Source organism: Orbicella faveolata, unplaced genomic scaffold, assembly GCF_042242905.1.
Source record: "Orbicella faveolata isolate gen_17 unplaced genomic scaffold, um_ofav_v1 contig_2, whole genome shotgun sequence".
In the NCBI taxonomy this organism is placed as follows: Eukaryota; Metazoa; Cnidaria; class Anthozoa; order Scleractinia; family Merulinidae; genus Orbicella; species Orbicella faveolata.
Window position 1 is genome coordinate 9,132,012 of NW_028301547.1, and position 22,018 is coordinate 9,154,029.

General features: G+C 40.4%; 1 protein-coding gene across 1 annotated transcript; it reads right to left on the reverse strand.

The window, feature by feature from the left end:
• Positions 1–11,632: 11,632 nt before the first annotated feature.
• On the reverse strand, positions 11,633–13,889 carry LOC149111865 (uncharacterized). The gene is made up of 3 exons (XM_089289457.1): positions 13,694–13,889; positions 12,696–12,823; positions 11,633–12,048 (listed from the first exon to the last, which is right to left on the reverse strand). The coding sequence occupies exons 1-3, from the start codon at positions 13,848–13,850 to the stop codon at positions 12,025–12,027; spliced, it is 309 nt and encodes a 102-aa protein (XP_089145583.1). The 5' UTR covers positions 13,851–13,889; the 3' UTR covers positions 11,633–12,024.
• Between the last annotated feature and the right edge of the window lie 8,129 nt (positions 13,890–22,018).

A 22,018-nucleotide genomic window follows, 5' to 3' on the forward strand; every position in this document is an offset into this window, starting at 1 on the left:
TTCGGTATATTCGAAACTGGCGAGTGCAGAAGGCGTAAAAGGATGCAAATGCTCGAATTCATGTTCACTGGATGCGAAGCAAACGTAAACTAACGGCTGTGTGGCAAATTTAACCTGTCGTGTGCGATTCAACAATTCAACCTTTTGTGTGCAGAATTATGCAGAACAATGGCGCCATTCACAGGGTAGGAAAAGTCGAAATGTGTTTCTCCTGTCTCGGTATATGAAAATCAAGTGTAGTTGTAGACATTTTAATATTTTTCTAGTCATTTCAACGGCCAGTGAAGATATAACTGACCAAAACAGTTATTTGTGTGCAACACGTTTAATTTTATTATTATGCATCTCATTATGGCGTCCTAGTATTCAACCGAAATACGGACGGTGGTCATCTCTTGATAGGTAAAGGTCCCAAAGAAATAAAACCCAAATCGTAAAGAACTATCTTTCAAGGTTTCTTGGTAGTGTTATTGTAAACTTTGAGACACTTCCACATGTATTTTTGCCAAGCTATTCTAGGCCACTTTTGCCTTAATTTCAAAAGGCCGAAGATGTCGTCTCTTAACAGAGACGTAGCTCCTCCAGGAATATCATGAGACAAAAACTATCACTTGGTATCAATAAAGCAAGTCCATCTCTACATTTCTATAGCTAGAAAAGTCCTTCTGTTACATTTTTTTTCGTATGACAACTGCCCGAAAAGTGCTTAATTTCAGGATCGCGCTTGGTGAAATTTGAGCAATTGAGCCCCCGAAAGTTTTTAACGGTGTATTCCCGTTAAAGTGCATATTTCAAACATCTAAACCCATTTCCGTTTGTTTACTATGAGGCTACCTACAGGAAAAAATTAGCCAAATCGTTTTTTGACCGTGTCCGCGATTTTTTCAATAATCTTTGATGTATATCGATGTATGACTCTACGGAAAGCTAACTCCGCTTGAAGTCGCACTAGTTTGCTAAAGAATGCGCAATAAAACTAAGCACATGGATTGGATGAATTTGGCCACAAATGTGCCGAGTTTAATTTGATCCAGGACACGTAAATTGTAGCAACACATCTACAGGATTTCCATTGTTCAGCAAAGGTGGGGCGAAAAAGATGCGTCCACATTACTAAATGTAATCGAACTATCCGATGTCTGGTAACAGGGGATGGGGAGCGGGGGGGGACGGGAAAAATTTTTCCTTGCGAGATACCGAGGGTACGAGGGCCAAGGGAAGAAGGCCGAATTGCTCGAGAGAAATATCTTTTATCCTTGAGGGAACGCCCCCTCTCTTCCCTGGGGTGATACTTGACACAAACTAGACCTACGGACCATTGCGTGACCGTCACGGCTCGACATAAATAACATTATGCGTAAACATATTAGTCACGTTCCACAACCGATGGAACTGGATTATTGCAATGAACGGACGCGACACACCAATCCAATCTAGAAGTCCGCCATGCTGCTTTAATAATCAACTTCCCAACTTACACTGCGTGCTTAAGTATATTATGTATGATGCACCGAAATGTACCTTACAAACACTACATCCCTTCCTTTTTTGGTATAACAACTATGATCTTAGGGCAATGTCAACACAATTGAAAGTCAACTAAAAACCTAGTACGACTTAAACTCACAAAACGGCTGGCCATAAAAATTATTAATTCTCCTCTTTTGAACCGTAACAGTCAATAATGACATCAAGTCATAACAAAGTCTCTAACAATAGCATTCAAGTCAAAACAGAGTCCTTAACAACGACGCTCAGGTCATAACAAAGTCTTTAAATCTTTCCGGCAGTTTCCTTGCCCTTGTTGGTCTCGTCATAACTGGGCTGCTCAGTTTTTCTTGTTCTGCTTCCGGTTCTACAGGATCAGCAACATCAAACAATGGAGTTGTTTCCTCCGGATTCTGTGATGCTTCCTCGTACTTCTTTACATGGGTTGTGTTTCGCATAAGTTGAATGCCTTCTGGTGATTCAACGACAACACTGTTCCCAGTTTTGGTTACAACATCATAAGGCTCAGAAGCAAATGGTGTTGACAACTTGTTTTTGCGCTCTTGTTTTACTAAGACTTTGTCACCTGGAGCTAGGTCTGACTCCTGGGAATTCCTCTTCTTGTCTGCATAGTGTTTAGCTTTGGCTTTCATTTCGCCATCTCGGTCTCGCATCTCACTCTCTGTACTCTCCTCTCTCAATTCAGGTAGTTTAGTACGCATCTTCCTGCCAAACAAGAGTTCTGCTGGACTCACACCTGTGGTAGTATGAGGGGTTGACCTATATGCTACCAAATACTTGCGAACTTCCTTCTTCCATTCTTTTCCCTCAGCTTGAGCTATTTTCATTCTCTTGAGGAGGGACTTGTTTTGTCTTTCCACTCCGCCGTTCGCTTGTGGCCACAATGGTGTGGTCTTCCTGTGTTCTATGCCGTTATCCTCCAAACTTCTGATCTGAACTGTGGACCATTGTCGCTTCGAAGTGATTGAGGTAGTCCATGTGTGGCGAAGATTTTCTCCAAACGCTCTATGACTTTCTCTGATGTTGTCCAACGCACGACTTCCACTTCATAGTATCTGCTGAAGTAATCAACGATGACTAAGACAGATTCTCCTGATGGTAATGGGCCTAATAGGTCTATAGCCAAATCTTGCCATGGGCTACTTGGTAATGGGGTTGACTTGATTGGCTCTGAGTTTGCCGGACTGCTTACAAGCTGACAGCCATGACAGGTTTTGCAAAACTTCTCGGCTTCCTTGTCAATCCCAGGCCACCATACCTTTGATCGCAATCTCTGCTTCATACTGACAATTCCTGGATGTCCTTCATGGGCAAGGCTCAGTACTCGAGGTCTCAACTTGCTCGGAATGACAATCCTGGTACCTCGAAGAATTAACTTGCCAATAACACACAGTTCGCCACATACTGGTATGTACTGCTTGTGCTGATCACCTTTCCAGTTTCCATCTTTAATGTGCTGACGCAATTCCACGAACTCTCTGTCCTTTGATGAGGCTTCTTCAATTTCACGTGTTGTCATCGTTTGAGGAGTGGCAGTTACTGCGACAAACCTGACAAATTCATCTGACACCTTGTGCGCTGATGAAGATTCTGCTTGCTCGTTCGCATGCAGTAAGCGTGACAACGGATCGGCAATATTCTGCTCTCCAGGTAGGTATTTGACTTGGAACTTGTATGGCTGTAATCGCAAGATCCATCTTTCGATTCGTGCACACGGCTTCGATCTGCTTGAGTAGATTGTTTCCAACGGTTTGTGATCAGTGTACAGTTCAAATTCAATGCCGTGAAGGTACACATGGAATCGTTCACATGCCCATACAACAGCCAAGGCTTCTTTTTCCGTTTGCGAATAACGCTTTTCCACATCGCTTAGACTCTTGCTTGCGTAACTAATGACTCTTTTCCTGCCTTGCTGCTCCTGGATGAGGATCGCACCGAGGCCTACCGGGCTTGCGTCTGCTATGATTAGTGTCTTGGCATTTTTATCAAAGTAACCAAGAGTTTCTGCACTTGATAGCCTCCTCTTAAGCTCATTGAATGCGTTCTTCTGCTCTTCTCCAAACTCGAAACGGACACCCTTTTTGGTTAATCTGCGCAATGGCTCTGCGACCGTAGCAAAGTCCGGAATGAAACGAGCATTGTAGTTTGCCAGTCCCAGAAAGCTTCTGACTTCTGATGCACTCTGCGGTTCTCTTGCATCAACGATCGCTTTTACCTTGTCTTCCGCAGGGCCAATACCATTGTCGCTTAACACCAGTCCCATGAACACCATCTGGGTCATGTGGAACCTGCACTTCTCTGCATTCAACGTGAGATTCTTCTCTTTCAGCCTCTCCAAAACTCGCTGCAATCTTCTGTCATGTTCTTCAGTGTTCTTCCCATGAATAATGATATCATCTGAGATGTTGGCAACACCTTCACAGCCTTGTAATAATTGCTGAATGACATGCTGGTACACTTCTGGAGCTGAGCTTATCCCAAACATAAGGCGCTTGTACTGGTATAGACCACAATGTGTAGTGAACGTTGTGATACTTCTGGAGTCTGGATGGAGTTCTAATTGGTGATAACCCCATTTTAAATCCAGTTTACTGAACACGGTGCTTTGGTTGAGGTTTTGGAGCACTTCGTCCACTGTGGGTATGGGATAACGTTCTCTGATAATGGCTTCATTAGCCCTTCGCATGTCTACACAAAGGCGTATTTCGTCATTCTGCTTTGGGACTACTACAACTGGACTAACCCACGGGGTCGGGCCCTCTACTGGTTCAATTATGTCCATGGCTACCAGTTCTTCAATCTTTTCTTTAACCTTGTCTCGAAGACTAAATAGGGTGCGCCTGACTGGTTGCGCCACAGGAGGTACGTCTGGATTCACATGCAACTTAACTTGGTAATTCTTTAACTTTCCCACACCTTCAAAGATTTCTTTGTAATCAGACATGATCGTCTCATTAGATGTCACAGTGCAGATCCGGATTCCTAATTTCAACACGCCTAGCTGTATGGCAGTTTCTCTTCCAAGCAGTGCCGCCCCTTCACCATTAATAACAACAAATTCGGCTTCGACTTCTTTCCCCTCTACTCTTGCCAGTGCTGAGAATGTTCCTAGAACGTTCAGCGGCTGTTTACTGCCGTACGCATAAAGCTTCTTGTCACTCTTTCTCGACACACACTTAATCTTGTCTTGCTTTAACTTTGACCACAGGTTTTTGTCAATCACATTGGTGCTCGCACCCGAATCGATCAGCATTGCAACTACAACTCCGCCCACAGTCACATCTATTTTCTCAGGAGATGTAGCGGAATTCACAGTAAATGCATACTCATCTTCATCTCTTTCACTTCCCACATACCTTACTGACTTCTTCTTTTTCTTTCCTTTTGTCTTCTCTTCCCGTCTAGGTTTGGGAGGTTTGGCTGTTTTCGTTCTACACTGCGAACCAAAATGGTCAGCTCCTCCACACTTATAGCAAGTTTTCCCTTTCGCAGGGCATTCAGAGTCTCGTCCGAAATGTCTTACTTTTCCACATCTGTAGCATGCTCGCTTTACAGACTCCTTCTCTTTGTCTTCCTGCTTGTCGCGGACCAAATTCACATCCTTTCGGCCTTCCATATTCTCCAGCTGTGATTGAACTCGCTCGTGATTTGCTGCCGTCGAAAGAAACAGCTGTAAGGTTAATTTCTCACCTTTTTCCAGTAGTTTCTTCCTTAATTCATGTGATTTACATCTCTGCACGACTTGATCACGAATCTGGTTTTCGGCTTGTTCGCCGTAGTCACAGTCCTTGACCACTTGCCTCAATCGCGTCACGAACTGAGCCACAGTTTCGCCGTCCTGTTGTTCCATGCTGCGGAACAGGTGATTTTGGTATGTCGAGTTTACCTTTGGAATGAAGTAATCGTTCAAAGCCTTCACCGCTTTTTCCTAATCTTTCGCCTGGCCTGTGTCAGTCAACGTTTCGAAAATTTCTTGAACAGCTTCGCCGGCAGAATGAAGGAGTAAAGCTCTCCTCTGGATTTCATTATCCGCTTTATCCGCTTCGATGAGCAAGCCTTTGCTGTCGGCATACATCGAGAAACTTTTCAACCAACGCTGCCATCGCTTTCCCACGCCTGAAGGTTCACCATGTGGGTCGAAGGGTTTTACACTCGTCAAATCGTCTATCTTTGTTGACGCCATGGTCTGGGCAGTTGCAACTTCAATCCTCGTCGCCAGATGTCACGTTCTACAACTGATGGAACTGGATTATTGCAATGAACGGATACGACACACGAATCCAATCTAGAAGTCCGCCATGCTGCTTTAATAATCAACTTCCCAACTTACATTGCGTGCTTAAGTATATTATGTATGATGCACCGAAATGTACCTTACAAACACTACAATATTGTTTGGTTTTTTACTGACATTTACTCTTAAGATTCTACGAAAAAAAATTGTCATTTATTTCTTCACGTCCAACAAAAAACACACAATTCATCGAAAAACACGACTCGTTTTCTCATTTTTCAATGTCAGTCCTCAATTAGAATTCATGCTAACGGGATTGGCTAACCTGTTTACCAACACAAAGTTGACATAAAGCTGTCAACAATATGTCAAAACCATCAAAAACTTAGGGGGTAACAAAAGTTCGCTTCAAGCTTCACTGAAATTGTTCACAAATTTTCTTCGTCCGAAGACTCAAGAAAATGTCGGCGTCGTTTCAAGCGATTTGTCGACCTCCGGGATTCTCTTGAACAAGACAGTACCAGCAACTGAATATCAATGACACCGGTGTTGGCTCTCGCAAACAGTGCCTGGGTTTGCTGACTTTGCTAGCTTTGTTGTGTAGTGGAAATTAAACACAAGCGAGTTTTATTATCTGGATGAACTGTACTGTAATGAGCTTGTGTCCGTACTCGTACTGCTCCTTTTGTCTCATTAAACAACACTGATGTTGAAACTGCGGGGCAACTTATTCTACTGTACACAAAGTACGTTTGTGATTTCGCTTCTCACAACTCTGGAAACTCCAAGAAAACTTTCATATCGTAAACTTTGTTTTCCTCGCGACTTCCCGGTTTTCTTGCTTTTGACCCACGATGAATTCTTTGATGCTTTCCACTAAAAGAAGTTTCACCCCAAGACTGTTTGCTTATTCCAAAGGTTAATTATAGGACAGTTCAGCCGGAAAAGTTGTTTTCTTGACCGCCTGTTTGCTTGTTGTTGGCTTCTGAGATAGTTGTGAACTTCTTCATTTGACTTTCTTTCTGTGCTTTCGGAGTGAGTTGAAGAATGAAGCAGTCCTGCATCGGACAGTTCGCCTGGAGAGTAAAATTCGCTCTCAGAATGTTCACTTTCATCTCTCATTCTGAAGAGAACAAAATATTGCATCGACAAACTTGTTTTATCATTAACTCGCATCGATTTCCTAGTAGGGCCGTACGTGTTTTTCCGGCCCTATGACTTTGACGCGTACAGCCCTCATACGGGACCTTTTTTTTTATGGTTTTCCAAGGAAATTGCTCGCGGGGCCGTATGGGTCAGGTGATAAAAGTCATTTGTAACCTTGAACACAAAATTTGAAACTATGTGTATCTTATATCAGTGAAAATTTGCGTAAGGAAAATATTAAACGACACCCGCACCGTTTACGAGAAAAAGGGCAAAAAAAAAAAAAAAAAAAATTTTGGAAAATGAAAAATCGTCATTGCTATGATCTTTTTTATTGTTTTTAAACATGTACGCTTGACATTTTTATTTTCAGGGACGTTTTTCAGGATTTACGAGTCTCTAATTTCATTTTTGAAATTGCTTACATCCTGTAAGCCTAAGCCAGGACTTACATACATACATACATACATACTTTATTGTTACCTCCCCAATGGGGCTTTTCAGGAACAATTACTTAAATTACTAAGTTACTAATAACTACACAATCAAAATTAGTCAAATTTAAAAAACATTTACAACATTATCTAAACTTTGTAGTCGCGAAAAATATTAAAAATAAATGAAGTTTAGGGAGTATTTACAAAATTGTCTAAAAGCTTATTCTTTAAGATACGTTTAAAAACTTGAACTGAACGGCTTGATTTTAAAAAAGGGGTCTAAATTGTTCCAAAGTCCAATAGTTCTGTAATAAAATGTTCTTTGTCCTGAGGCTGTTTTAAAAAAAGGTATATCAAGCTTTTGGCCACTCCTAGTTGTACGCTTGGTAACTTGCTCGCGGGTAATGAATTGTGACGTCAGATATTTGGGGGCGTGTCCGGAAATGCACTTAAAAGCCATGGTAGCTTGGCGGTAGTATAGTTGGTCCTTAACGGGTAACCAAGACAAACTTTTTAAGTGGGGAGTTACATGATCGTACTTTCTCGCGCCACTAACGATTCGACATGCGTAGTTCTGCACAGCCTGTAATTTCCTTATATTTTTCTCTGTGGTATTTGCCCAGACGTTCGAGCAGTAGTACAACTTACTGAAAACCAAGGCATTTATCACGGTTAACAACGACGTTCTGTCAAGACAATGTTTGACACGGCTAATTTGCGCGAGGCGTGCGATACATTCCGATACTATGGTCTTAATATGATCATCAAATGTCAAGTTCGAATCCAAAATCACGCCGAGATCTTTGGCTGATTGTACTGGGGAGATGTCTTTTCCCAACAAAGACAAACGAAAATCATGGAGCTTCGAAGTCATCTGTCGGCTCCCGAGAACAATTAATTTCGTCTTGTCTGGATTTAGTAATAGCCGATTTCTGAAGCACCAGTTGCGCACACCGAGGAGGTCTTCGTTCATCTCCTCAACAATCCGTTGGGTGTCTTATGAATGAAAAGAAACAAACAATTTTGTATCATCTACATAGCATTCAGTAGAGCAATTCCGTGGAGCTTCCGGTAGATCATTAACGTATATACTAAATAATAAAGGGCCCAGGATGCTACCCTGAGGTACTCCATATTCAATTGGTATTGGATTGGAAACAGTGGAGTGAATTCGTACAACTTGCTATCTATTTGTGAGATAGCTGTTAAACCATTGTAGCACACTAGTTGAGGCGCCAACGTCTTGTAGTTTTCGTAACAGTATTTGGTGGTCGACACTATCAAACGCTTTGCTCATATCTAGGAGAACACAGGCAGTTAATTTCTTTTTATCTATTCCTTTAAGAAATGCATCAGTCGAGCGAAGTAATGATGTTTCAGTAGAGTGCCATTTTTTGCTTCCATTTTGTTTTGTCGTCAGCCTCTTCTTTGTTGTCAAATAGGTGACAAACTGATTATAAGCGACTCTTTCACAGACCTTTGACAACACAGGTAGTAGCGAAATTGGTCTATTATTGTTAGGTAGTTCGTGATTGCCTTGTTTGGGAATAGGTGTGATTTCGGCTGTTTTCCAGATCCCTGGGAATGTTGAAGATGAAAGAGAAGCATTGATGATTGATGTAACAAAAGGGAGTATAATCGGCAGGCAGTCTTTAATGACTCGAGTTGGCACTTTATCAATCCCAGGAGCCTTATTAGAAGGCATTGCATTTATAATGTCCTCGACTTGTTTACATTCAACAGAATGAAATGTAAATTGCTCAGATGTCGGAAAAATTCTAGGAGTAAAGATGCTGTTATTCAAGTCGAAGTTGTTCTCTTCAGCCAAAGATTTTATTTTGGAATTGGTTGATTTTCCAACAGACGCAAAAAAATTATTGAAAGTATCCGCCACGATCTTGTCCTCTTTGCTGTAAACTTTAGGGGAGACTGATCTTTTAGGGATGCAGAGCCGGATTGCCTTCCAAATACAATTTGTGTTCCGTGGGTTGTTTTGAATCTGATCTTTGATGAATTCACTCTCCGCTGCTCTGATTGACTTCCTGACTTGGTGTTTAAGGTTTTTATAGGTAGACCAGGCATGTGGATCATTAGTTCTACGAGCTGTTTTGCGCCAGACATTCCTAGATTTCATAAGTTCACGTATCTCCTCCGTTATGCAGGGATTTGGTTTTCCACGAACTTTAATTGATCTAATCGGAGCGTGATGATCGAGAATTTCATTGAACAACAGATCAAATGCGTGTAATTTGTCATCAACGTCGTCAAATACTTCCACAACAGACCAGGGTGCACCGGACATATCAAACTGAAAAGCGTCTGGATTGTAGTTTTTTAAACTCCTAGTTGTAATATATGTGGTCTTAGGTCGGGATACTTTCAGATGTAGGACGGCAAAGACCATGTCGTGGTCACTAATAAAGCTGTCCATGACACCAGCCTTGACAACTTGTTTGGTTTGCGAAGCGAGAATAACATCTAAAAGAGACCGCGACGATTCGGTCACTCTAGTAGGAGCAGCAATTAATTGCGATAAGTTAAACGACTCGTAAAAACTGGTTAAAGATTTCGATTCTCTACAATCGGTGCTGAGAAGATTACAGTTTAAGTCCCCCATTATGTACACAGGCTTGTCCAGTGATAACGCATAAATCAAAGTTGTTGTTAAATCGTTCTCCCAACAGGTTAGCGGTGTATCCGGAGGTCTATAGACAGTGCAAATAATAATTGACTTTAAATTCCTGACCTGTATTTTCAACCAAAGCTGATGAAAACCGGTGGTTGAAATGTCAGAGATATCACCCATTAATTCTGCACGATAGGTATTCAAGACGTATGCACAGATCCCGCCGCCAGTCTTGTTGCTTCGATCGACCCTGTAGATGTTATAACGAGGCACTTCAATCTCCAAATCTGAAACAGAGGCATCTAGCCAAGATTCAGATATAGTAAACACGTCGAATTTGTTTGATAAAATAGTCTCTTTAACAAGTAAAAAGTGATCCCGGCATTTCAGCGAGCGAACATTAAGGTGAGCAATCTTTACGTTGTTGATGTTTCTGGTATTTGCCTTCACCGAGCAGTTAAAGGAACCAGTCGGACCAGGATTGAGTTCTATGTCGAAGATCAGCTTGAGAAGCGGTCGAAAAGTCAATGTAGAGTTACAATACAATGCACATGCACGCTGTGTTCTTCTAACCTTTGCTATCACAAGCAAGCGTTTGGTCCGCCATATTGTTGTTGATTGTCGGGTGAAATAGGAATTGGACTTAAAGCTGTTCTTCTCCGGCGAAATTCCAAAAAAATCAGTGGTAGATGAGGGGCAGTTTGTAGTGCTATGAACGGGTAATAGAGAGACGTTAATTGTAGCAGTAACAAGGAAGAATATTGCCCCGATGAAGAGAGCACGTTTTGGAGTGGCCATGCTAATATTCCTAAACTCAAATAAGTAAATGAGAAACTTGGAAGAAATGTTGAAAATTGTAAAATGCAAGAAAATCTATATTTGCATAAAGGTTAGAAAAGCTTAAATGCTAACATGAATTAGAAAAGGCTCGTATCGCGACCAAATATTATAAAAGGGTTTTTGTTTTTAATTTCCAGTCAAATGTTTCACCTAGCCTGATTACAATTTTGTAAAGTCAGGCTTTTAGAGGTCGTTTAGAGGCTTAACAAAGACCAACGCGCGTAGCGTCTGCAGGTCTCATTGCATTATATGTAAGGATACCCGTCGACATGAACATAGGCACAAAACAAGGAAAACGGAATATTTTATTGGTCTCGAGCTTGCGTCAATGTAATTTTGACAATATTCAAAACTAAAAAAAAGTTTAAGTGTGACTTAAACATATTGTTTTCCTCTTTAACCATGCATAACAACTCTGAATTCGGCCAAATGGCATATGTTTTTCACCCTTTGGACTGTTATCAGTGCGTTTGATGTTATTTCTCTTGGTACCTGCAGTTTTCATGAAAGTGTTAATGTCACGTATCTATATATATATGTGACAGTTGCCTGAGGATTGCGAGAAGCATGAAACTCGGAGTAGCGAATTGATATGTTTGAATTAGTCCTACTCCATAAATCTATCTGTATCTGTATAAATATTTCGTTGCAACGAAAAAATAAATCGGGGGTTGTTTTGGTTAAATTGTTTTGCCCTAAAAGGTCAAACTACCTTATATCAATGAATAACGGGGACTGTTACCGAGCCTCTCGATTGGGTAATTTATTCAATGCTTCCCCCCCCCCCCCCCCCCCTCCGTTCGATCAATAACTGTCTTTTACTATACAAACAACTGTAACTCTCACTTTCTCTTTAATTCAAATGATTATATTAATTACAGCCATATATTTTCAATCTCGAAGCTGTTACGATATGCATTTTTTTTCTCTTATCTCAATAACAAAAAAGTCAAAACCGAATATCTAGAAATGTATCCAGCTGCTCATTTTTCATAAAGCTTAGTTGTTAACATTTTAACCGTCTTGTTTTTCTTCCCACCCCGGGCATACTTATATTATTACAAAAGTAGCGCCCAGGCGACATGGTGTAAAATCAAATGCTCTAACCGATAAGCGTCCTTCCTCGTCAACAGCGATGTACTTCCCTTGGCTCGGGCCAGAGGACTTCACTTCCCATGCTGCGAATGGTTGAGATTTAACTGGTTTTGTTGGCACAAAACAGGTTGCCTTTTTTAATGCATTTTCATCAGGAACCTCTGACAGAAAAAGGAGACACAATGGTCGTTATTGGTCATGTTGTGTTTTAGAAGATCAACACTCCCCCAAATGCGTCAAATAGTTCACAGACAAATCCGACATTTCTTTCAAGACAAAAAACAACTTTTCCCCATGAAATACGGTTCAGCAATTTAGCAAAGTGTTTGGGTCTTGCCCCTTAACTTAGTGAACTTAACGATTCTGAACTCAGCATCATTTCAAGAGAATTAATTTTGTAGTTTTGATAATGCATGCCTATTGCGGAGCCAAATATAATTTCAATAGCTCAATTATATCGGATCTTCCCTAAACCTTAATCGATTAGCACAATTTTCCAGAATGAAAATGATCAGCATTCCGGTCCAATATCTAGTTGTTAATTAGATATGTAATCTTGTACATGCAGGCCGTGGCCGAAGGCCAGTGTCAACAAAATTTGCTTTTGTTGACCTCACGCTTTGACATATATCATAAAGTAAAGCAGATGTAAAGAGCACATTTGAATGATGTTTTGTGATCTGCGACTAGAAAAGAGGACTTTCTCTCACTTACAGCAGCATTTTTGTCTCTCGTAAATCAGCATTTTTGTTGATCTCTAATGTCTGGTGAAGAGGATGCACGGAAGAAAGCGAGATTCATAACCCACCTCCACTGTAGTTACAGTGTTGCTGTTGTCTACATGCAGGGCGTAATCCTTGGTGCCTAGTGTAAACACAATCCGCCAACAAATTGCGGAAGGAGGAGTATCTTGTGCTTCCTCAACTTTCAGTTTCCCTTAATTGTGTCAAAGAAAAGACAAAAACACGAAATAAAAGGATTAATATGCAATTTTTACATTTAAGGTGGCTCCGGCAACAGTATCCTTCAGTTTCCAGTTTTAATAGTTTGACGGATCAATACTACCAAACTGTATCAAGTAGACGAGAAGGAGAGGCGGTGCCCTAGTGGCGATGTGTTAAAGAAACGTTGAAACATGCTGGAGGCTAACCTACCACGGATTAGCATTCCCTTCGGGGGAAGTAACATTACCCTTTGTCCGCACTTCCGTGTACGGAGACCGGTATAAGTTCCAGTAATGTGGTACAGTCCAGCCACTTCGAGTGCGACTTAAGTTTAACCACAATAGACACTTTGTCTACAGATAGATTAGAGGCAAATGGTGTTGGACTGGCATATTGAATTGAATTGATAAAACAATGGATTACGCATAACACTAGGTCAATTATTACACACAAGTCAAAAATTGTGAATTTTATGATGAAGTACGTTGCCAATACGCTGGGAGGCGCGGTGGCCTCATGGTTAGTGCGCTCGTCTCCGGATCGAGCGGTTCGGGTTCGAGCCCTGGCCGGGGACATTGTGCTGTGTTCTTGGGCAAGACACTTTACTCTCACAGTGCCTCTCTCCACCCAGGTGTATAAATGGGTACCGGCGAACTTAATGCTTGGGGTAACCCTGCGATGGACTAGCATCTCATCCAGGGGGGAGTAGAAATACTCCTAGTCGCTTCATGCTACAGAAACCGGGATAAGCTCCGGCCTGATGGGCCAGTTGGCTCGCATGCAGACTTTACCTTACCTTTACCATGCTGCTAGACAACAAGTGAAAGAAACGAATTCATCGACATGAAAAGCTGTAACTTACTAGATTCTTCTGAACCATCGTTACGTGCACTTTCTTTACACCTGACACTTTCAACTTTATCGTTTTTCACAGTCAGAAACAAACAGGTCTTAGTTGCCATCGACCACAAACGATGATATTGTTCTTTCTTTTCTCTCTTTTTCATGGTACAAGCCATATTGTCAGTCTTTCTGAAAAAGGAAGAAATATTTGCATATCCAAGGCTATTATGGACTAAATCTCTCAGAATGCCCAATAGTTCACAAAAATAAGCTGCATGTTGAAACCACACTTCAAAATTGTAAATTCAACATTTGATTCAACGCATTTAAATTAAAGGCTACTTATACCTTGCAATAGTTCAATCCTCTGAGATGAATTGCTACTGAATGACAATATGACAACAATTCGCCCTTTCATTTATATACGTGGTCCGGAAGACGGTTTGGAAAAAAACCAAAACTGTGTTAGAACATGACATTCAAAAAAAATAGGTCCGCAAAGCGTACTTGTGTGGGCTTAGATTTACTTTTATTTCATTCAATTGGAGTGCTAGTTTTAAACGTTAGTATTCGGGAGTTAAAGCACTACAAGTGAATAGGCCATCACTAGAAAGATAAGGGTATAAATTTAAATAAATGAAGTAACATTGATTATTAGGTATCAACATAGGTGAGTTGTTATTAATTTTATTGAAGACTGTTTACAGATATCAAATTAACTTGCGCATGTACTGCCAAGAGGGTTTGCTGCAATATCTAAGCCGCAGTTACATAATAAAATCAGCAACTGAGAATTCAACAGTTGGTCCCAAATAGACACCTTGTCAATGGTGTCGATTCCACTGAAGTTCTGAATACGTTTTGTCATGACTGGAAAGTAATGTTGTCACGTGGAATAAGAATAATCAATCTGCATACAGGAAGTAGGTTCTTTGGTTGATTGCCAGCTTTAAGATGATGCAAAATGTGGTAAAATTTTACTGTAAATGCAGTAAACACAATATAAAAAAACATGTTCATATAGTTTGCATGCTTCTTTTGATACATGAAGAGCCTTGTGATGTTAAAAGTATATGTTGATGATTGACTAGTAGTTTGCATAATTATTTCTGGATAGAAGAGTGCATCCATGTTTGTTTCTGGATTCAATATTAATCTTCAAGTGGCTGTTAGCATACAGTTGTATAAAGAGTTGTGTAACAGAACTTCCAGCAACTCACATGAAAAGTATACAGTACAGGTTTATCGGCTGAAGCTTGATAAAAAGTCAAATGCTACATAACAAACATAAAAATTATGTCTAAAGGAGTGTTACGCATTGCTCAGTGTGCTGCACTCTGGTTTACTAGGTTCTTATGCTCACATGACCTGATACAGATGTCCCTCATTGTAGGTGTTATAATTGTTCTGTCAAACCCAATACTACTTTGATCGGTTGGATCTGCTTTAAAATACAATAAGATAATAACATATTTTTTATCATGCTATTCATAGTGGGAAGTTAATTAAATGTTATTTGAAGAACACAATGCAACTGTTATCATTTGTTTTAGGAGAATTTCTTGAACACACATTCATTCACTGTAATCACATTCCTGGTCGTGCTGAACTTGTTGCATATCAGCTTGATAACCACAAATCAAGACATGTGCAGTACACCTTTCATTTTGAAAGGACCAGTCCATGTTTGTAAGCAAGACAATTGTAAATATAATAGGTTTTGAAGCGCTTAAATGCTGACCAAAGTGTATCTTCCGAATGAAAGGAGTATCCCATGCAAATCCTCGAAGTTAAATTTAAAATATGTCAAAGCTGTGCTCTGACGTCTTTAAAAACTGCCACAAACAACAATTGTAGTAACAGTGATGTAATACATCAAGCATGAAAGACCGTGTTTAACCATATTTCCAAATATAGAGAAGAGTCTTTTAAACGTGATGGAATGTGGTCTTCGGTGTTTGACCCACTATATACACAAGTACACCTATCTTCTCAATTGAAACTAGAACTAAAGAGGAAAAGGCGACTTAAAATTACAACATCTATGTCAAATAAGATCAGATATCCAAACACCATCACAGTTAGGATTTACATTGTTTAAACTTGATGAGTTATTGATGAGTTTAAGAAAATTATTGGAAAATGCTTCTGCAAGTAAATATTTAAGAGACATATATTGGGCATTGTTTGGTGTCAAGAGTGAAAATAATGAACAATGTATTAAATTGCATTACGTTGCATTGAATGTACATTCTCGCAAAAATCGAAACTCTTCCTGGAACATTAGTTGACCTCATTGTAACAGTTAATGGCAAATACACATTTTTTTGTACAGAATTTATATTTTGTAGAACTGTATAGGCACGATCCAATAAGCATATTGTGAGTACAGTGTCTTCTATTTGATTGTCTTCTATGTGTATTGTAAATTTTAACCATAATCAAGTGAACATAATTTGCAACACATTGCTCACCAACGTTTTCACCAAAGTGTGCTTCTGTCAGTTCCTTGACTTGTGGCCTGCCCACACAGTGGTTGTTGGATTAGTATTATTAAATACTGCAGGGCCTGGATTGTTCTCCTTATCATTCACTTCCCCTTACAAGCAATGGGATGTAGACAAAATGTAGCCCATCATTTCTGTACATGTCCAGAATTTGTTTCAATGTTGTCAAGTGAGACACATTTAGCTAAAACATTGTAAGAATCCATCTCCGCTGAACATGTGATAAGGCATCCTTCGCTTCCTCGACCGGTATTGTTCAATTGATGTCCCCATACTCGCAGTTAATATTGTCATGTAGCTCCAGTACATGTAAGTTCAGCAGTTTGACTGCATTCACAGCTGCTCAAAAGAGGCCCTGTTAGGGGGGGGGGGGGGGGGGGGGGGTACCCATGTCCCCTGTCTGAAATTCGCCACCAGCCATGTCGGCATTTCGCAAGATTCTTATGTCGCCTGTCGGAATTTCGTCTCAGAGGAGTTGTGTCAGGAAATTTGACCTTTTTCCATTAAAACGAAGCTACATGTATAACACATCGTAATACCTTTGTTTATTAAAAAAAAAACCGACACAGTACTCTCAAGTCTCACGCATTGAGCATGAGGTTCACGCAAACGAATTCAATCTTGCGCTCTCACGCTGAAACGATTATTTCTCACGCATTGAAGGTTCCTTGCTGTTTTAGTCAAGTAGATATATAATTAAGTATCTCTTTGGATATAATTTACTCCTTGTATGCTTTGCACTTGCTTCGACCACTTTTCAGCAGTAGGAATTCTTATGCAGAGCCAGCATTTCTCCAGTCAGTGGGTTTAATGGTTACTTTAGGGTTACTTTTAAAGCATTATATTTCGACTCAGAATGAAGGAAAAGACTTCTTAGCTACTTCAATTTTTCAAAATCTTCTAAGGGGTTGGGGGCATGCTTTCTAAGGGCTTGGGCATGCTTTCGAGCGCTGAAGTTGCTAACCTCCTAGGGGATGTGGGGACATGCTCCCCCAGGAACGTTTGAAATTTAGACGCTTGGAATTGCTATTTTCAGCCATTTTCCAGTCAGTACTTGGACCTAATGTACAATCGAACCTATGACTATTTTTACCATGTTTATGTTTAACAATCGTTCTTTAACTCAAAATCTCAACGGCCTCAATCAGATAACCTCTCCTATCTATATTCTTCCTTTGAATTTGGCGTAACCCTTATCTTCTGCTGAAGACGAGAAGACCTTGGCAACTTTCCCCTGTCTCTCCTTTCCTTCCATAATGCCATTTGTTGATAATACAGCTTCATATTCTTTCACTGGTTACCTACTAATAAAAATATGAAGCAGACGGTCGAAGATCTCTTACCTTTCTCCTTAAGCCTGTTTTTAGGCGTTTTAGAGCACTGCTCACTCAGCTGAGAGTGAGAAAAAATGCTCAGCAATGACGGACTCGATTTATTGGACGTGGACGTTTTAGCATATATAAGAAACCCTGGGTTTCACGACCCGTTGACATCGCGCGTGAGACAGGAAAACACATTTAAAACTCTGGAAATGCGTCTTCACTTCGACTCAAACGTTTAAAACAATCGATGCATTCTCAGTTCCGAAATTCGTTGTCGGTAACTATCTTGGCATTGGTGTCACTTTCTCTATTTCGCTGGAGTAGTCTGTCGTTCGTCGCCAATTCATAGCTCTCATGTCGCCTTTTCAAGGCCATGTCGCTTGTCGGAATTTACCCCTAATAGGGTCTCTCAAAATAACTGCACAGTGCAAATACATGTACACGATTTACGTGATAACATTAGAGTCCAATAACTGACACTCGTTTGGGTAAAGAAGGTGAGTGCTTGCGAAAGCGAATACTTTTCCCGTGCAATCCACACTGAACACTAGCCGAGCCTGTATAAGTTAATGGCTTGCGTGAGAAAAACAATTTTGTATCGCCGAAGAAATTTTCTCACGAAGATCTAACTGAAATAACAAAGAGAACACAGTTCTCGATGGCAGTTCGGGAAGAAGGATTATATATGACAAAAACGAGGCAAAGCAATTTAGAAATGGAAAATAACTTACCTTCACTCGTGACGGAAAGCTGTCGAAAAATATCTGAAATATTACACGACTCAGCAATGGCCGCCGTATCAAATGATCACGTCATATAAGCCTACTCAATTCCTCCCAGAAGAACCGCGATACGCGACACGTAGACAAATAGATTCCGCCGACAGTAGCATAATGGAGGCTGAAGCGCCCACAAAAACTGAAAACGTTCGTTACCATCTCTGTGACTAATCATACTGTTTCCGTTTGATTTGTGAAATCAAACTGAAATACATGTAAACATGTACCAAAAATCATTGAGGTACGTCGTGAAACACAAGCGTATATTTTTTCTCTCAGGAATGGTTTTTAGATTAGTGTACATATCTACTTCGTTCTCACGCAAAATTAAAGAATGCTGCAAAAGATATCACATGCATTGTACTTTTTGTTCGAAGTTTTTAGTTTCCTTTACCTTAACACTATACTTTGATGTTTTGATGTTACCAGAAAACATCTCGGTTTCGAGGTTTCTTCATACATGCATGCAATTTAAAAATAACATTGCCAACTTTATTAGCAGATTTCGAAAGTATAAACTTGGAAAATAAAAGTCAGGTTCTACTACATTGCAAAATGTGACAAAAACTACTAGTTATATTGATTTCTTTTTGATTGAAATATTTTTAGTGACCGCAGACTTTTTGTTTTGTTTTGTTCTGTTTTCAGTGATTTTCCCGCTCGTAAATCTGATGCAAAAGCAAAATTGCAGATATAAGCAAACTTAAGGTCACGTGAAGTTTGTATATTTAAAAAAAAATGCTTAAATAGTCTCTTTCACACTTTCAACGGCGCTAAAGATAAAAGTCGCGGAAAACCTGTTTGCGCATTCCCCGATTAAACAGTATGAGCATCAACGTATGGATCTTCTGCTGTACATATGTATAAAAACGTGAGAGAAATGATTGCTCCCACAATTTGTCTTTTTTATGGAGGGGGATAAATCTATCCGTCTTCACAAAACAATGTGAACAGGTAGCCTATAACGGCATTTCATTCCAACATATCAATGAAACTAATTAAAGTATGCGGGGGTCGAAGTAAGTCACATTTAAAACGTACAGTAAAATTCCGGTACGTCAAAACACGAACAACTCGGTGTAACTGGAACTAAAATAACATTTTCCTCGCCTTGATTGCACTCAGTATATATATAATGATATCTCATCAAATGCCCTTTAGCTCACCGACCTCACCTTTTTCTGACAACAGTTCAGATACTTTAACTACTGATGACTACAATTGTTTTTCGTTTTCACTGAAGGTTCATGTTGAAGTATAATTCAACAATTAAACGAGACTTACCTGTAAGTTGAAGCTTGATTAGAATTCTATCTGTCACCAAGCACTGAGGGATTACGTGAGATAGCATTGCGCCTGCGCGAACTCAGTTTTTAAAGCACTTACCATGTGTGCAGTGGAAAATCCAGCACCAAGCCACGAAAGGGTTGGGCATGAAAAACCTAGGGCGGGCACGTAATCCCTCGGTGCTTGGTGACAGATAGAATTCTAATCAAACTTCAACTTACAGGTAAGTCTCGTTTAATTGTTGAATTCTATTCTGTCACCGCACTGAGGGCTCACGTGAGACTTCAAAGCAACTGCACACATGAAACCATTTGAACCATATGCAAGGTGGTTTATTAGTGAATTATTTAAGTGACAAAATGCTATCAGCAAAACCATTGTTTACATCGATTGGCTTGTTGTAAAACCTAGCAAAAGTGGTGGCTGAAGACCAACCAGCAGCTGACATTATCTGGTCGAAAGGTACAGAGCACAAACTGGCTTTAGATGTGGAGGTAGACCTTGGGCTATGTGGCTTAAATTTGTCTACATTAATCCCTGCTTCCTTCATAACAACTTTAACCCAACGACTAATGGTGCTCCTGGACACCGGACGGAAAGGCTTGAGATAACTAATAAACACTTGTTTACATTGTCCACGCAACTCGTTTGCGCGTGCTAAACATTCCCTTAGTGTAGTGACCACACATAGGAGGGGGTCAGCAGGATATGAAGTAAACTGAACGTGAACTGATTTTGTACCAGGCTTGGTTTGCTTTATAGGCTTAGACATAACAAACGTAATTTGTGACTCCGTGCTTGTCATGTCCTCAAGATTTAGCATATGTATGGTTTGCCCAGGCTGGGCCGAAACTAAAGACATTAACACAACTGTTTTCAATGTCAAGTCTTTAAGAGGAACATCCCTGGTAGTAGGGATTGTCTTAAGATGTCTCAGGACTGTTCCTACATCCCATGTTTCTGTGTATCTTGATACTGTTGGTCTGGATTCGAAGACTCCTTTCAGAAATCTTGTGACTGTAGGATGAGCACCAAAATGTAATGCCATTTACAGGTTTTAGTATACAGGAGAGAGCCGATCGTGCTGTATTCAAAGCACTGTGACCAAGACCTTGGTCATATAACTCGACAAGGAAATCTAAAGCTTGGGAAATAGAGGGATCAACCCAACTGACATTTTTGCTATGACAATACTTGGTCCAGCGCTTGATGTATGAAACATACTGTTTACGTGTTCCCTTCCTCCATGACTGTAAGATGATGTCCGAGGCTCGTTTTGAAATTCCCTGTGTTTCAAGGGACCGCCTGATACTCTGCAGACCATCATGGTCATTTTCTTGATTAGAGGATGTGTCATTTCCTTCCTTGCTGGCATTTGAAGAGTGTCTGACTTTTGTGGCAGAGTCCTTGGAACATCCGTTATCATGCGTAATAGTTGCGAGTACCATGGCTTAGTTTCCCACATAGGAACAATTATGATACCCTCTGATTTCTCCATCGCTATTTTCTGTAAACATCGTGCAATCAAACTAAATGGAGGGAAAGCATAGAACAAATGATTACCCCAACTGATTGGAAAAGCATCCACATAAGTTGCTTCTGGGTCTGGTTTCCAGGATGCATAACAATCTAATTGCTTGTTTAGCCTAGAAGCAAAAAGGTCTATGGTGGGTTTCCCCCATATGTCAATGATCTCGCATAATAAGCGAGGTGAAAGCATCCACTCTTTATTATCACTGAAAATCCTGGACTCTCTGTCTGCATGGATATTTTCTTTCCCTGGGATATGAGCTGCAGATACCCATATCTGTCTGTCCATGCAAAAGTGCCAAATGTTCTTAGCAACAGAATGGCACTCCATGGAGTGTGTACCCCCCATAGAGTCAATATAGTTTACCGCAGTGGTGTTGTCAGAATAAACCCGAAGGTGTACAGAGTGCTCCTTCCTGGTATTCATCATCAATGGGTATTGAATAATATGCATCACGCAAGTCAACAGATGCCATGTAGCAGCTTGTCTTCATGAGCCTTATAGCTGATTGCAATGTGTCCATCTTAAAATGATGGTACTCAACATATGCATTGAGCTTTTTTAAGTTAAGTATCAACCTATGTCCACCATCTTTTTTAGGTCTAATAAATATGGTAGAAATGTATTCTCCTCTACAGTGACTTGCTTCTGTAATAACACCTTTTTTTAAGAGTTTTGAAATTTCCTCCTCAATGATAATCTGTTCTTGAGGGGTAAAATTTATTTCCTGTGGCACAGACTCCTGTTCAGGGAGTTGGGCAAATTCTATTTTGTAGTGTTGCACACTATCAAGAATAAACTGATCTGAAGTTAAACAGCGCCACTGGGGGAAAACCTGTTTCAATCGTCCACCTATATTGTCATTAGGCACAAATAGGGAACGAGCTCTTACCTAACATCATTTGTGTTAACAGGGTC

Bases quoted from the DNA above. Each gene is read 5' to 3' on its own strand.
- LOC149111865 (XM_089289457.1), bottom strand. From the start codon at position 13,850: ATGGCTTGTACCATGAAAAAGAGAGAAAAGAAAGAACAATATCATCGT. The intron at 12,824-13,693 runs GTAAGTTACAGC...GACACAATTAAG, and splicing joins CGATGGTTCAGAAGAATCTA to GGAAACTGAAAGTTGAGGAA. The intron at 12,049-12,695 runs GTGGGTTATGAA...TTTTTCTGTCAG, and splicing joins ACACTGTAACTACAGTGGAG to AGGTTCCTGATGAAAATGCA.